The sequence below is a fragment of the Ascaphus truei genome, chromosome 16 (assembly GCF_040206685.1).
Source record: "Ascaphus truei isolate aAscTru1 chromosome 16, aAscTru1.hap1, whole genome shotgun sequence".
NCBI lineage: Eukaryota > Metazoa > Chordata > Amphibia > Anura > Ascaphidae > Ascaphus > Ascaphus truei.
Window position 1 is genome coordinate 16786505 of NC_134498.1, and position 16986 is coordinate 16803490.

The following is a 16986-nucleotide window of genomic DNA, read 5'->3' on the forward strand; positions in this document are numbered from 1 at the left end:
CAGATAACACATTTTTGGTAGGGTTATCAAGTTGCAAGATTATGGGGGCACAAAGCAAATACCCAAAGGAAGTCAGACTTGCTTCACCTAGAGTAGGGGTGCTCAGCTTTAGACCGCAAGAACCCCCACAAAGTCAGCTTTTAAGGATATCCCAGCTAAAGCACAGGTGGCTCAGTCAATGAATGAACCACTGATTGAGCCACCTGTGCTGAAGCTGTAATATCCCTAAACCCCAACCTGTTGGGGGGTCTTGAGGACTGGAGTTGAGCCCCCCTGGCCTAGAGAAACATGACTTGCAAGATATGGTACCAAGATTAGTTTGCCAATGCCATCTAGATAGGCCCTGATTGCTGCATAACATAATAGAGAATAACATAATATATACGCTATGTAATAGCCTTCCGACGGTACAGTACTTTGGTCCGTTTAGCATTATACCCTTTTTATTTTCAAGAAAACTATGATTCCAATCTGCTGTCCCCATTTGGAGCTGAAGTACATTGTAGCTGTTCAACTATTTCATTTCCTTTTCGTCACCTTCCAGTAAATTAAACTGACTTTAAGGAAATATTAAAATAGCTGTCTTCCTCATGTAATGCTTTTTGGTGGACCAACGCTCGGGGGATAAATTAAAGCTCATTCAACCGGAGACGTGGCAAGGACAGTTGGCAGCCTCGGGTCAGATCCCAGCTGAGATTTTCATGGCAGCTACTTGGAGTTCACTGCACATTTTCCTTAAACATTATTGTTTTACCAGTGTGTGCAAAGAAGACAATTTAAATTGAGTTGACCATAAAATGGTCTGTTTCCTTAATTGAATAACTTGGGGATATATTTATGCCTAATGTGTTCTGTGTCATATACACTTTTGCTCATGTGTAATGGCTTGGGTGTATTATTCCTTAAACATTTAAGTTACTTGCTGAGTTTATGCTTCAAACGCTAAAATGAATTGAAGCAATCATATTGAATGAAATGTTTTGTTTTTCCTTTAACTCCTTTGGACTGCGCTTGTACGAAGTACTGGAATTTTTCATCTTAAAGATGCATTCACACGTAAAATATATATTTCAAACCAAGTTCTTTTTATCTCATGAGTTGTGTTTCTTTTTGTTTAAGTAAAAAAAATGCTAATAATATTTAGAAAAATATTAGATACGTTTTTTTCGAAGGGGCACAATTAGGATAGTTATTCCATATTTCCCATTTCCCCACCATAACTCCCCAGTTGAAACATCATGTATCTAGATTCTGCATTTTTACAAATTAAATAAAGGGATTTTTTTAATTTGGGTTTAAACATACACACAACCCCGGCAAATTCAACACTCAAACCCACCACACCATATACATTTGTGCCCAAAGAAGCGCCAATGGCTTTGTGACCTAATGTATACAACAACAAAAAACAAAAAGCCCAAAGCTATATCCAATATGACCAATTATATAGTTACATACGTACAGTATTTGTCTTCTCATAAGTAAGACTGTGGCCCCGCTGGCGCTGACCGCGCTCATGCTTGAGAGCAGTGACATCACTAGCTCTCCAAGCACGAGCGCCGGGTGTTCTAGCTATTTCGCAAGCACGCGCGGGGGGCGTTGCAGGCAAGCTGAGCGCACTTCAAAGTCTCTTTTTTTTTGTTTATCTAAGTGCCAAGCGTGGGTGAGCGTGTGTGCACGAGCACGTGCGCACCGCGTGAGCGGGGACGGGACAATTTAAATTGCCGAAACTAAATTCGGCAAGCACCGCACGGTCAGCGCTAGCATGGCCGCAGCCGTAGAGTTTGAACGTACATGTTTCTTTTCCAATCACAGATCTATAAACAGTTAAATGCATATCACATTTACATACATTTAATTGATGTAAGAAGATCCCCTCATTTCTTCATTCATTGGTATTCATACTTTCAGGAGTTACAATGTTAAATCACTTGTGGAATTTTGCAACACAGCAGAAAAGGTGATGCAGGAAATAACGTCCCTAGTATTAATGTGTAAATAATTGAACCACATTTGAAACCACTGTCAAGCGTTAATAATGTGGGTTTCATTTTCTCTACACGAATGGACGGACGAGCGGCAGCACGTGTAAAATATATGCAAACAATTACATTGAATACACATTATTATTTTTTTTTGCTTTTGTTTGTCGGGATGAAAATAGATGTTCCGTTACTGACTTTTTTATTGTAAAACGCACACTTTGTTTGCTGTACAAGATGAGACAATAAAGAGCTTCTTTTGGAACCTAAAATGCAAGCAAAAGTTTAGCCATGTTGGCAGTGATCAAGCTTTTAGAGATCTACAATAGAAACATGCAGCATATGGACAATGTATTGACTTGGTGAGTAACCTGCCCTTAAGTGATGTTGCTGGGGACATGTATGAAGAATTTCAAATGGGCTTTATGGCTTTGAGTGGACACCGAAGCTCCTCTATTCAATGTGTTGTGAAGCTGCCTTCCTCTGCTAGGGAAGGTTGCACACCTGTAAGCTTTCTACAGCTGTTATTACTCCCATTTCCAGGTACTGAGTACCATTTCCCATTGGGTTAAGGTACTCTCTACAATATAGTATGTCATTCTGAATGATAATATAGCTTTGTATAGTACAAAAGAACATACAGGTAGGGACCGCACACCATTTAAACCGCAATAGAAATGGTGTCAAGGGACAGGTTACTCACCGCCAAAAAAAACCACATAAACCTCAAAAGATAAATGAAGAAGTCCCAGCACGCCAATATAAAAAATATATCAACCTGTATTAAACATTATATTTAAAATACACCATTATAATCATTATACATCTGTTCAAGACCATGCCTACATGGAGACAACGTAGGGTTGCCAGGTGTCCGGTATTGAACCGGACTGTCCTGTATTTGGATAGTCTGTCCAGTAAAAAATGAGAGGTACTGTAACACTGGGCATGTATGTGTCCGGTATTTTCCTCCCTGGACATAGTGACCTGACGCACCTTTCACCATTGAGTCCAGTATTTTAGGAGAAGCCACCTGGCAACCCTAAGACCACGGGTTGAGTGAGGTTTTCACCATTAAGCAGAGGTATGGTCTTGTACATATGTGTATAGTGATTAGAATTATGTATTTTAAATATAATGTTTCATGCATTTTTATATATTTTTATATTGGCGTGCTGGGACTTCTTATATATTTAGATACCTTTTGTGTATTGTTTTAATTCCATGTATACTGGCGGCATTTAGCCTGGGAACACATGGTGTTTGCAACAATGTTTAACAGTTTTCTGAAAGCCATATCAATTGTTAAAGGGCCATACATAAACATTTGAGATATCCAACCCCCCACAATATAGCTTAATCTATGAAGAATATAATGTTGGTCTAGTAAAGGGTATTACAGCCTACAACACCTCTTCATTTACTGTATCTTTCCACATACCTCTCCTATTCCTTATTGAATCCCCTTCTCATTTAGTTAATTAACACAACACAAAGCAGATTAAAACATCCAGGTTTGATACAGAGACTTAAGTGTGTTCTTTTAGTATTGCTACAGTGTGTGCAGAGGGGCACACTACACTGCAATATGTGGTCATGCACGGAATGCCAGGAGGTGATGGCGAACGGCTTCACCATTGTCTTGTTTTGTCACTTATTCTTGCTAGTAAATCTTCATTTCATAGCCTCCTACTTTCTAGCATGCCCAAGTCTATAGACAAGCTTTCCCTGGTCTAATCCACCTGTTATTAATGACAGCATCATAAGCTCTAAACTCTCTTGACAATTGAATATATATATATATATATATATATATATATATATATATATATATATATATATATATATATATATATATATACACACTACACATACACATACACACACCATTCATTGCAAGCTGTACTTACAATCAAGCATACAGAAAATTGAAGGCTACAGTCAAAAACAACTAGACGGAAACTAAAGTGTTAGGACACAGTAATTATGGCTTTATTAATTAATTAAACAAGCCGCTAGAAAGGTTTCTGGTACACTGCATTCACTGTCCCCGTGCGTTCTGGCAGTAAGTGAATGACACCATGTGACAAAGTGCACAAAAGCCAAAGGATGAGGGAGTTACAGTGAATATTAAACAGAAAAGATAGAAGAATCCAGACACTCCAATAATCTTTAGTGAAGGAAACAGTATTTACAGTATGCATCAGAATCGACGTCTCAGTCCAATCTAGAACAGTTTTCTTGACAAAGGTCTTAGATTGGACCGAACCGGGGGTCCTGCCTGAATTAATACTGTTTCCTTCACCAAAGATCATTGGAGTGTCTGAATTCTTCTAACTTCGCTAGATACTACACACGTTTCCTCGCTGGCTACTCGATGTTGTTTGCATCCGTGGCATGATTACTATACCGTGAATGCTCCTAAATACAGATGTTAGAGGGGTTAGAAATGAGCCAATCCGCCCAAATATGTTTCCCCGGAGTTTCTCGCATTTTCCCAAAAAATTCCGTTTCACGGTGTAAAATCGGCAAATGGATTTGGTTGTGTTTAATCCACGCGGATTCATCAAAAACCGCCATTGGATACAACCCGTGGACGAATTTGTAGAATCCAATCCATGGATTCAGCAACAGGTTGGGGATTCGCAAAAATTCACCACCAGATTGCTGAATCCATGGATTGGATTCTATAAATCCCCCAACGGGCTGCAGAATCCACGCAGTGTATTGGCAATAATAATTTTAAAGTCCGCAAACCTCCAATTGCTCTTTTTGAAATTGATCCGCAGAAATCCGCAGACATAAGGAACCGGCAGATCCGCTGCGGATCCAATTTCGCCCCCAAAATTTGCCCATCTCTACTCCTACACCATGAAAATTAAACAGAAACATAATGCTAGCAAGAGGAGGCAAAATTACCCGGCTGTGGATTGCACAGGTCACCCGTCTGCCAGAAGATAAAATGCTTGTGTCTCCTGGTCATTCTCGGAGGCTGGTCCTGTACAAGAAGCTTGGCCCTGGGACTCATAACCAGCTTCATCCACCATCACTCTAACCACGCCATCTAGTGAACCCATGCCGCTGCTTTCACGGCTATAACGCATTGTCTTCCTCTCTTACTGAGAAGTGATTAATATTAGTAATTGATTAGCCATCATTGATTCAACATCTAGTAGTTAAACCATGATTGATTCCTTTTTAAATGCAAGAGTATTTAAGGCTCGCCACCTACATAGCGTATAATTATTACTGCAGTATCACTCGGTGGAGACACGTTTGATTGAGGCTGGCTCTCTTACCTTCCTCTCTGTGTCAGCAATCTTCTGATCAAAATTAATGACACAATCCTAATACAAAGAAAATTGCAGAATAAGAAGGTTGTCAGTTTATTGAACAATTCAAAATGACAAAACAATTTCACAAAAGAGCCCTGCATAAGTAATGATCCGGCTGCCACATCGTGACGTATACTCAGAGAGAGTACAGTATGGAATGAATTGATTATGAGAATGCAGATATGATGGGAGGGAGGGAGGACATTTAAATAGAAGACATACGTTTAAAAAAAAACAAATCTGTGGGGCTACTCTCCACCCTATATTATTTCCTTTCAGTACCCGAGAAACCAGCAATGCATTGTGCTGCAAGAGAATGGGGCATATGCATGCAGGAAAAAGTGGGGCAGTTTAAACCCCAAGCTGCCCCTGGAACCCATTCAAAATTGCCCCCCACAACCCTTAAAAGAAATTAAAATGTTATTTATTTTTAATTGCTCTATTGCTTTATTTGCATCTATGAGAGTTATGGGAAGTGTGTGTGTGTGTGTGTGTGTGTGTGTGTGTGTGTGTGTGTGTGTGTGTGTGTGTGTGTGTGTGTGTGTGTGTGTGTGTGTGTGTGTGTGTGTGTGCTATGAGGCATATAGGAATCAAAAGAAGGCGATGTGTAGAACTTACACAATTGATGACAAAGTTACGTACACTGTACTCATTTCAATATTGTCTATAGCAATACAAACTGGCAGTTTGAGTTGGCCTAAAATATAATCCAGTGCATGAAACTTGCTTAACATGTCTCTTAAACTACTTGCAGATGCTAAAGGACAGTATAGTTGTTGATGCTGCCACATTGTGTTGCGTTATTGGAATTTGCCCGCGTCTCATACAGTGTATTGTTCTTCCTGTAGGACCTCAAAGAGAAGGAAACAGAGGAGCTTGACATCCAGTTAAAAGTATTTGATGAAAACAAAGAGGATGACCTCCTGGAATTGTCACATCGTCTCCGTGACATCCGAGCAGAAATGGAATATCCTTGTGAAGTCTATGTTTGTAATGGTTGTCTGAAATGGTTGACTTTGTGGAGTCCAGCTCAAGGTTTTCAAGACTTGTTAACATCGAATTAACTGTGCATGGTTACTAATGTAATTTTCTGAGGTATATATGGTTCTGAAAACCTTACCTGTCCTGTCCTTTTGAGGACTGAGCTGAGAACAGCCGTAGAGTAATGTAATATGCCGCAGAAATTTGGTCCCAATGACTAATACAAGTCAGACAACTGGTTAAGTCTTTGAGGATCTGCATTTTGGTGCATTGAGAAACTACAGTACAGTATTTAGACAAATAAGTTAAAAGCCCCAATTACCTTGGCACAGTAGATTTGATATAATGTGCTTATGTAAAACCTCTGGGGTTTTTAATGTTTCATATTTGAATGTATTTTTTATAACCATTATTACCGGTAGGTCAACATTGAAACCATACTATTACTCAATGCAGTGCAATCACAGGCAAATATACCATTGAGAAAAAGAATTTAAGAACTGTGAAATATAGTTTAAGGTGTATAAAAAAAATCTATTCACAACTTAACATTGTGTTATGGGTTAAACAGCCAAATGGAAACAAAAATGGTAAATAACTTAAAGTCCATGTGCTACCCAATGGAGATGGAACATACATTAGCCTTGATTTTGACCATTTTGAACAGTCATGATGGATTGACTTTTAACTGGTTACTAGAAAGAGATGTTTATAAAATGTTCTAGTGGTAGTTTCCAAATATGATAGCACAGATACTGTGCACATTTTCAGAGAAAATTCAATAGAACAATGACCTGGTTTCAGACCTTGGCACATTACACTTGATATAATTTGTTTAAAGAAGTTTGCTTGTATGTATGTATGTATGTATGTATGTATGTAAGGAAATAAGCACTTGGAACGTAAAAGTAAGACTAGGAAAAGGAGTCCCTGCCCCCAAAGAACATACAATCTAAGTGGTAAGTGGGGAGAACTTACTGAGACAGTAAGAGGCTGTTCTGGTAAGTGTGTCTGCAAGGGGCCACGGTCAGTGCATGAGATATATAGTATCAGCCACAGTGCTACCCATATGCTTTGTTAAAGAGGTGTGTTTTAAGATGGCACTTAAATGTGGAGCAAGAGGGTACTAGTCAGATATTGAAAATAAGGCATTCCAGAGTGTGGGGCAGTGAGTGAGAAAGGTTTAAGGCGGGAGAGGGCTTTAGATACAAAGGGGGTAGAGATAAGTCATCCTTGAGCAGAACGCAAGAGTCGAGATGGTGCATAGTGAGAAATTAGGGCTGAGATGTAAGGAGGAGCAGAAGAGTGTAAAGCTTTAAAAGCGAGGAGGAGAATTGAGTGTGTGATATGGGATTTGATAGGAAGCCAGGAGAGGGATTTCAGCAGGGGAGACACTGAGACAGATTTAGGAGAGAGCAGGGTGATTCTGGCAGCAGCGTTTGGGATAGATTGTATGGGAGACAGGTGAGAGGCAGGAAGGCCAGACAGAATGAGGTTACAGTAGTTGAAATGAGAGAGAATGAAGGTCTATAAGAGTTTTAGCAGTAGAGGGACAGAGGAAAGGGCGAACCTTTGCAATGTTACGTGGGAAAAACGATAGATTTTAGCTACATTGTGAACGTGAGGAGAATGTGAGGGAGGAGTCAAATGTGACATCTAGGCAGCGTGCTTGTTATTCTGGGTATATGATAGTACTGCCTACAGTAATGGATGTGGGGCAATAGGACCAAGCATGGGAGGAAGTATGAGTAGCGCCGTCTTTGAAATGTTAAGTTTAAGTTGTCAGAAGGCCATTCAGGATGATATACAGCAGCAGAGAGATATTCAGTGACTTTGGTCTGTAACTGTCTTTCTGCTATATTATCCTGGATGACCCTCTGCCTTGAATCAAACTTAAGATCTCAAAGACGGAGCTCCTCATACTTCCTCCCATGCCTGGCCGTACTGCCCTTTCTACATTACTGTTGGCAGCACTATCATACACCCAGTATCACAAGTACGCTGCCCAGGGGTCACATTTGACTCCTCCCTCACATTCTCCTCCCACATTCACAATGTAGCTAAAACCTGACGTTTTTCTCCTGTAACATTGCAAAGATATGCCCTTTCCCCGTCTCTCTACTGCTAAAACTCTAACACTGGCCCTTATTCTCTCCAGTCTCAATTACTAGAACCTTCTAGTGTCTGGCCTTCCTGCCTCTCACCTATCACCCCCAAAAGATGTATCCGAAACGCTGCTGCTAGAATCCTTGTACTCTCCCCTAAATCTCTGTGTCTCTCCTGCTGAAATTCATCTCCTGGCTTCCTGTTAAATCCCATATTACTGTCTACCTCTTTTTTATTTAAAGCCTTCTCCACCTAAAACCTGTCTCACTTACTGCCCCACACCTCTGGAATGCCCTTCCCCTCAATACCCAACTAGCATCCTCTCTCTCCACCTTTAAGACCCATCTTAATACTTTACTATTTATGGTATAAGCATACTGACCACCTCTCCCTATTAGTGAGGGAAGTTTATTCAGACTTATCTAAAATATGTATGCGATTTCTACTTTCTACCAATTCATGACAATGGCAAATGGAGAAATCTGACTAATTTCCTTCCCCTTTCTACTTTATTGGCACGTTTTTGTTCTGTTGGTATAAATGTATGAAAGATGTGTGTATGTAGGAGTGTGCCACCAGAAAGCTTGTACAGTATTCGATAAATGCAATGGAGGTATTTATTATACACGTGCATTGTAAAGTATGATCACTTTCCTTGACTTCTTGTGTACCGATATCAATGAAGTGTATCATCTTCTGTACAATATGTTGAAGGACACTGCTTCAGAGAACTTTTTACTTTCTATTCTGCAACACTTTATGCTCATCAGGAATGACTATTATGTCAGGTAAGAATTGTTCAACCGCATTTGTGTTTTCTTGCATTGTGAAATGAAAGAAAGACCAGAAAATGAAGACGTTTCCTTGCTACATCTGTCCTTGCTTCTGGAATAAGCGTATGGAGGCAATATCACAGCCACAAACAGTAATAACAAAGCCGTAGTGGAACAATACAAGTATGTTTATTTCATTTCCTCTGCATTCCACACGCCAATTCTATGCACCGTTACACTAATCAAGACATACACAAAGAGAAGACAAAGTGCATTAATTACTCCATCAACACATAACATAAGCCATTGCTTTGCATCCGATGTTTTCTGGAACCCTTGGCTTTTGTGAAAGTTAGGTTATTTTTTTCCCCATTGTATTTACTTAAATGACATCTGCCATGTTTCATACATAAATTACGTTGCAATGTAATATTAATTATATTGAGTATAGGATACATAAAATATATTATATATAAGATAGACACACACTTGTATATGTGTATATCTTTATTTATATAGCACCATTAATGTACTGTGCACAGCGCTTCACAGCAGTAATACACATGGCAATAATATAAATAACAAATAATATAAATAGCACATAAAGGAAAGAAGTGCATCAGACATAAAAGTGACACTTAAGAATAGGAGTACCCGCTCCGAAGAGCTTACAATCTAATTGAAGTAACATCTGTAAATTATATTTTCATCTGTGAAAAACCATGTCATTGGTTTCCTAAAAAATGTACTTGCTGTCTTCAGGGCCGCAGACGAACAAGCAAGAGTCTGTGCCGCCCGGGACAGTGTCTGCCATGATGGTGGCCCTTGAGGACTGCAGTTGCCCAGCCCTGTGATAGATTATTGTGGTTCTGTTGTTTCATTAGTAAACCATGTATAACTATTTGTGGCGCTACTCTACTAAACAGTGGCACAATAATAAACTTAAAAAGTGTAACAAATGCAAAATATAAAAAGTATAAGTATAATAATATTTGGTTAGTGAATATGTGCAATACAGCTTTAAATACACACAAACAGGCATCAATTAAATCAGCTGGTGCAGCAACTCAAAATCCACTCTCCACTAAGGGTGGACAAAAGAGTCAGAAACAGTTCAATAGAGTGCGCTCCCGGCTAAATGAAAGAAACTGTCACGGACAAACTCACATGTAAAGATACGGTAGAGGTAAAATAAAAACACAAGACGAGAACAAAAAAGAAACAATAGTGCAATTTGAGTCAAATGTTCAAATGTGTATTCACAAACATCCAATGGTCTCCATTCATATTTAGGATGTTCTTTAAAGCATTGAACAATGTTTCGGGCTTTCTCCTGCAGCTCTCCCTTCTGGTTTCCTGCATGAATCCTCTGTGGTTACTCAGGCTGCAGACACGGCTTCCCCACAGGAGACAGCTGGAGCTCAGACCTCGTCGCTGAGATGCTGCGTCGGCGTGTGCTTATGCATGCGCTCTCTGTCCTTCTCGGTATTGTGCAGAGATATTAATGGGGCTGTGGAAGTCCTCCGTTAGCTTTGCTCTCCACTCCTACGCGTTTTGCCTGGGTGACTCGGCTTGATCAGGGAAACTTATTGGGCAAAAGCAGCACGAAGGAATTACAATCAGATGGGAAGTTTTTTGTTTTTATTAATCTGGTGCTGTATTTTTACTCCAGTTGTTCCCCAGTTTTGCAATATGGGGAAAATAGATCTCATACAGTAGATTGCCTTTGGACTGATCACTACTGTAACTGATCTCATAAATTATAATTATGATGTTGTCTTTTGGTATTGACAGGTGGGCACGTGCAGTGTTTCCTGGATATTTAGTACCAATTATTGCCTATGTATTCTCTCATAAAGATTATCAGCAGAGGCTTCATTTGAAAAACTATGATATACTGTATAATTTCGTTTTTCAAAATATGAACTAATATTGTAGCCAGTAATTGTAAGTGTCAACATTTTCTTACATTTTAAAAAAAAAATCTAGTCCCTTATTGTATGTATATATATATATATATATATATATATATATATATATATATATATATATATATATATATATCTGTTAAAGTAGGAGCCCGCACTGCTCACAATTTAATTTTGTGGGGATTTTTTAAAGATAATTTTATCCAGGGGGCCCTCAGAACTGATGAGTGTCCCCGACCTCCAGTGGTCTCGTGGTTCCAGATTAAAAAGGAGGTTTTTCCACCATGCAATAGAAATCTGCAACATCATTACGAGGTGCGTTCTATTCATGACACCATGGCCATATTTGTAGTTTTTCCGTGAGTCCCATTGGGAGAAAAGCACTATATAAATAAAATTATTATACTGTACAATGGCTATAAGTGGATGTGACTAGAATCGAACACACACAACTGACATGCTGAAACTCGTCCCTACGCCATCTAGAACAGTCTATTCTCAGGGACCCCCAACCACACTACTGTAGCTTTTACAAATACCCAATACATGTCAAAACACCTGAATGAATCACATTTGCATATGAATACATTTTTATTGGTTATACAAGGAAAGTTGTCTGGGTTCTAAGAGGTTTGAGAACACCTGTTACAGGAATGTAACTCTTTATAAGCCAGGGCCGGTTTTGTAATAATGGATATTAACCGTAGACTTGGGTGAAGGGAAACTACAGTAATATGCAATAAATAGCACCCTAATAAGCCTGTACCTACTAGGCCGTTATTGCTATGTTAAGTAATTCAAAACACTTTTTCTCTAATGCAAATATAATTTGCAATGCATTATATGGACCCAGTGTTCACTATTCAAGCTATTTTACTTGAAGGTCATGTACATATGCACTGAGAAATCAATAGGTCTTGATAGTTTTTACATAAACCAATTTTGTTAACAAAAAAAAAAAGGTATGAAGATTCACCTTGGTTTTGAAATGACATTGAAACGTGCCGTTGACAGCACTATGATAACTATGAAATTGATGTCAAATACCACTCCTGAGTATCCGATTAATATTTATGAACAGGTTACCCGTATCAGCAGCAGATTAAAGAATATCCTATTAGCAGAGTTAGAGGAATTGTCCTTTAAAGTAGCGATGACTCATTACTTAGTGGGACCTGGTCAAGTAGGTAGCATTACTCAATTTAAAAGAGCAGTCCTGCCAGTTAAGTACTGGGAGATAGAACATGTCATCCCGTCTCTCCTAGGCTTGATTATGAGTAGGATTCTCTCCTATACTCTAGCAGAAAGCATGTCCATCCTGTCCACGGGCCGCACTTTCAGCTGTAGAATGTCCTGTGTTGAAGGCCCTTTAGTGCTGTAGTTCAGATGGCCGTGTAACACTTGTTTGGTTATCTGTCTGTACAAGTTAAAGCAGCAATCCCACACAAACATAAAACCATTTTTTTTTTTTTACCTTAGAAGGTCTAGGGGTCATGTGGAGTTCAACTGATTTGCCATTAAAATGAACATTTATTGTTTTATATTTTCCTTTAAAAAAATATTGCTGAAGCGGGTATTAAAGGGTTAATCACGTAAGTCTTTCATTATTGGTTATGTCAGTGTACAGATTCAGCGGCGGTTGTCCGCCCATTTCTCGAATTGTTTTTCGAGATCTTCCTGACATCCTTTCAACATTTGCCGCGACTAATGGCCCATCGGATTAAGACAGCAGGTGTTCCTGCTGTGTTAATCCTACCGGGGTCTGCCTGTCTGTTAGAGACGCGCACTAAGAGAGAGGCTGAACCAGTCACTCTACCTTCGCGCCTCTAACAGGTGATTACAGGGTTTTAGTTACATTTTTACACTACAGTATTGTAGCAGAGGGTCTCCGGAGCTGAACCGCATTGATTTCAGGTCTGGGGACCCCCAACTTCCCGAGATACAGGCCCCGTTATGGGGTGCCGGTATATCCTCTGCATCACGTGACCATGGGATTTTAACATTGCGGGGATAGTGACACCCAATATCTTGGCCTCTATCTTGGTAAATAGGGTGTCCCAGAGGCTGAAACCAACTTTGTTCAGCTCAGGAGACCCCCTGCTCTCACACACTATGAATAAAAATAAAATGTAAGCAGCTTCATTACCTTAGCAGCTATCTACTAAGGTAATGATTTTTTCTTTGGGGGGGGCGGTTTTTGATACTAGTGTGCGGGAGCAGTGGGTCTTCTGAGCTGAAAAAAAGTTGATTTCAGCCTCGGGGACCCCCTACTTCCCCCTTTATGGGGTGCCAGTATCTCCTACAATGTGAAAATTCCACAGTCACATGGCCCACAGGATTTTAACATAGCGGGGATACCTGCACCCCATAACGGGGCCTGTATCTCTGGTAGTAGGGGTCCCCAGATCTGAAATCAATGTGCTTCAGCTCTGGAGGACACCTGCTACAATATTGTAGTGTTAAAATTGAAATAAAACTCCTGCGATCGCCTGTTAGAGGCGCACAGGTAGAGTGACTGATTCAGCCTCTCTCTTCTGCCCGTCTCTTACAGACAGGTAGACCCCGGTAGGATTAACACCGCAGGGACCCCTGCTGTGTTTATCCGATGGGCCATTTAGTATGCAGCGGACTATCTCGGACCACCACGCACTATAGTGCGTGATTCAACCCGAGAAATGGTTGGATAACGGCCGCTGCATCTGTATATTACAATTCAATATATACCGTACCTAGAATTTAGTGAAAATTATTACAAAAGTTGCAAGTCCTTCAGCCCTTTTCTTTACATTTTTGTTCCCTCTTTTAAAAAAAAAAATACGTAAATGTTAGCTGTCTTTTCCTCTTGAAAATGCTGCCAATGTTTTATTGAATTTAGGCAACAAAATTCCAAATTTTTGGGAGAAGGCTTTAAAAACATCTGCAGCCAAAGCAACTTTTTCAGAATCTATTAAATATACTGTAATCTTCATAAAATCTTGCTAAAGATTGTAAATAACATGAATGCTTTAAGTAGGAAGCAAGAAGCTCTAGATTACAGGATTTAGTGATTTTTGTTTTAATAAATTCACATTTACCTATACAGGCATACCCCGCTTTAACATACGCAATGGGACCGGAGCATGTATGTAAAGTGAAAATGTACTTAAAGTGAAGCACTACTTTTTTTCCACTTACGATGCATGTACTGTACTGTACTGCAGACATCATATATATGCATAACTGATGTAAATAATGCATTTGTAACCAAAATAAATACAGTAGGCTTTATAGAAAGAAAATCTTTAATGTCAGGTGATTTTTTCTTACTAATGCCCCCACAAAATACATACCAAAAAAATCCATCCCTCTAAATACATGTAACCCCGCCCCGCCAATACATATTAAAAATGCCCCCGCCAATACATATTAAAAATGCCCCCGCCAATACATTTTTAAAAGACCCACACCGCCTCAATACATTTTTAAAAGACCCCCCCCCCCTATAAATATTTTTAAAAAATCGGGCCACACGGGTAAAATCATATCTCCTCCAGCACCCCTCATATCACCCTCCCCTGCATCTCCCTCATATCACCCTCCCCTGCATCTCCCTCATATCACCCCCCCTGCATCTCCCTCATATCACCTCCCCCTGCATCTCCCTCATATCACCCCCCTGCATCTCCCTCATATCACCCCCCCCTGCATCTCCCTTATATCACCTCCCCCTTCATCTCCCTCATATCACCCCCCCCTGCATCTCCCTCATATCACCCCCCCTGCATCTCCTTCATATCACCCCCCCTGCATCTCCATCATATCACCCCCCCTGCATCTCCCTCATATCACCTCCCCCTGCATCTCCCTCATATCACCCCCCTGCATCTCCCTCATATCACCCCCCTGCATCTCCCTCATATCACCACCCTCATATCATCCCCCCTGCATCTCCCTCATATCACCCCCCCTGCATCTCCTTCATATCCCCCCTGCATCTCCCTCATATCACCCCCCCTGCATCTCCCTCATATCCCCCCCCTGCATCTCCCTCACATCACCCCCCACCTGCATGTCTCACATCACCCCCCACCTGCATGTCCCTTATATCACCCCCACCTGCATGTCCCTCATATCACCCTCCCCTGCATCTCCCTCCTATCACCCCCCCTGCATCTCCCTCATATCCCCCCCTGCATCTCCCTCATATCACCCCCCCTGCATCTCCCTCATATCCCCCCCCTGCATCTCCCTCACATCACCCCCCACCTGCATGTCTCACATCACCCCCCACCTGCATGTCCCTTACATCACCCCCACCTGCATGTCCCTCACACATCACCACCCACCTGCATGTCTCACATCACCCCCCCACCTGCATGTCTCACATCACCCCCCCACCTGCATGTCCCTCACATCACCCCCCACCTGCATGTCCCTCACATCACCCCCCCATCTGCATGTCCCTCACATCACCCCCCCACCTGCATGTCTCACATCACCCCCCGCCTGCATGTCCCACACATCACCCCCACCTGCATGTCCCTCACATCACCCCCCACCTGCATGTCTCACATAACCCCCCCCCCCAAGTCCCTCACATCACCCCCATGTCTCTCACATCACACCCCTCCCGATGTCCCTCACATCACACCACCCCCTGCATGTCCCTCCTCCCTTTCTTCCCCTACCTCAAGCAGCGTGCAGGTTGCGGGCGGCAGAAGCATGGCAGTCAGAGGCGGCACACGCATGCTAGAGCGCGGCTCTGAGCGGGCTCGGGGGAGTGATCGGAAGAACTGGGGGGTTAGTGATCGAAAGAACCGAGGGGGGGGGGAGTAATCGTAAGAACCGGGGGGGGGGAGTAATCGTAAGAACCGGGGGGGGAGTGATCGGAAGAACCAGGGGGGGGGGAGTGATCGGAAGAACCGGGAGGGGGGAGTGATCGGAAGAACCAGGGGGGGGGAGTGATCGGAAGAACCGGGAGGGGGGAGTGATCGGAAGAACCAGGGGGGGGGAGTGATTGGAAGAACCGGGGGGGGGGGAGTGATCGGAAGAACCGGGAGGGGGGAGTGATCGGAAGAATCAGGGGGGGGGGAGTGATTGGAAGAACCGGGGGGGGGGAGTGATCGGAAGAAACGGGGCAGTGAACGGAATAGCCAGGGAGAGGGTAAGGTGATCGGAAGAGCCGGGGAGAGAGGGGGAGTGATCAGAATAGCCAGGGAGAGGGTAAGGTGACCGGAAGAGCCAGGGAAAGAGGGGGGGGCGGGGGTGATTGGAATAGCCAGGGAGAGGGGAAGGTGATCGGAAGAGCCGGGGAGAGGGAGGGGGGTGATCGGAAGAGCCGGGGAGAGGATGAGTCGGGGAACGGAAGAGCTGGGGGAGCGGGTAAAGGAAGAGCCGAGGAGAGGAAGAGAGGGCACACCATCGCAGCACGCACACGCCGCCCCCTGGTGTCCGTTCTCGTGAAGCACGCGTACATACACAGGGGGTAAGGTGCAATTTAAAAAAAATGTACGTACTTGCGAGTGTACGTAAAACGGGTGTACGTGAAACGGGGTATGCCTGTAATCAAACCCAAATGACTGATATCACATGATGGGATATTTGCGATCTGATTTGAATTTACTGAGAAACGGTCAGTTCTTGAGAATGTCTTATGGACAATCCCTGGAGGTAGGTTATCTATAAGCCCAGAAGACGGAAGTGTTTCCGGACACTAGTTTAATTAAACAAAGGTCAGCTCAGCTCAGGAAACATGATCACCAGATCTGCTCCGTTGCATGGGTTTGAGTTAAAGGATTAGAGATCTCGGAGTTCTCTCTTGGATTAGATTAATTAGTTACATTTGTTGAAAAAATAGGGGCTGCCATCATTGGGTGCATAGATGCTAATAAGGGTTAAAGGA

The 16986-nt window shown here is 42.1% G+C and overlaps 1 protein-coding gene across 6 annotated transcripts in view; it reads left to right on the top strand.

Annotated features, from left to right (window-relative positions):
- Positions 1 to 16986, top strand: part of DIAPH2 (diaphanous related formin 2) — a 1317111-nt gene that overhangs the window by 393186 nt on the left and 906939 nt on the right. For all 6 annotated transcript variants that reach the window (XM_075572809.1, XM_075572806.1, XM_075572807.1 and 3 more), the window contains 2 exons: positions 6166 to 6284; positions 9076 to 9192. In XM_075572809.1, coding sequence (XP_075428924.1) covers positions 6166 to 6284; positions 9076 to 9192 — 236 coding nt within the window. The remainder of the gene's footprint in view (positions 1 to 6165; positions 6285 to 9075; positions 9193 to 16986) is intronic.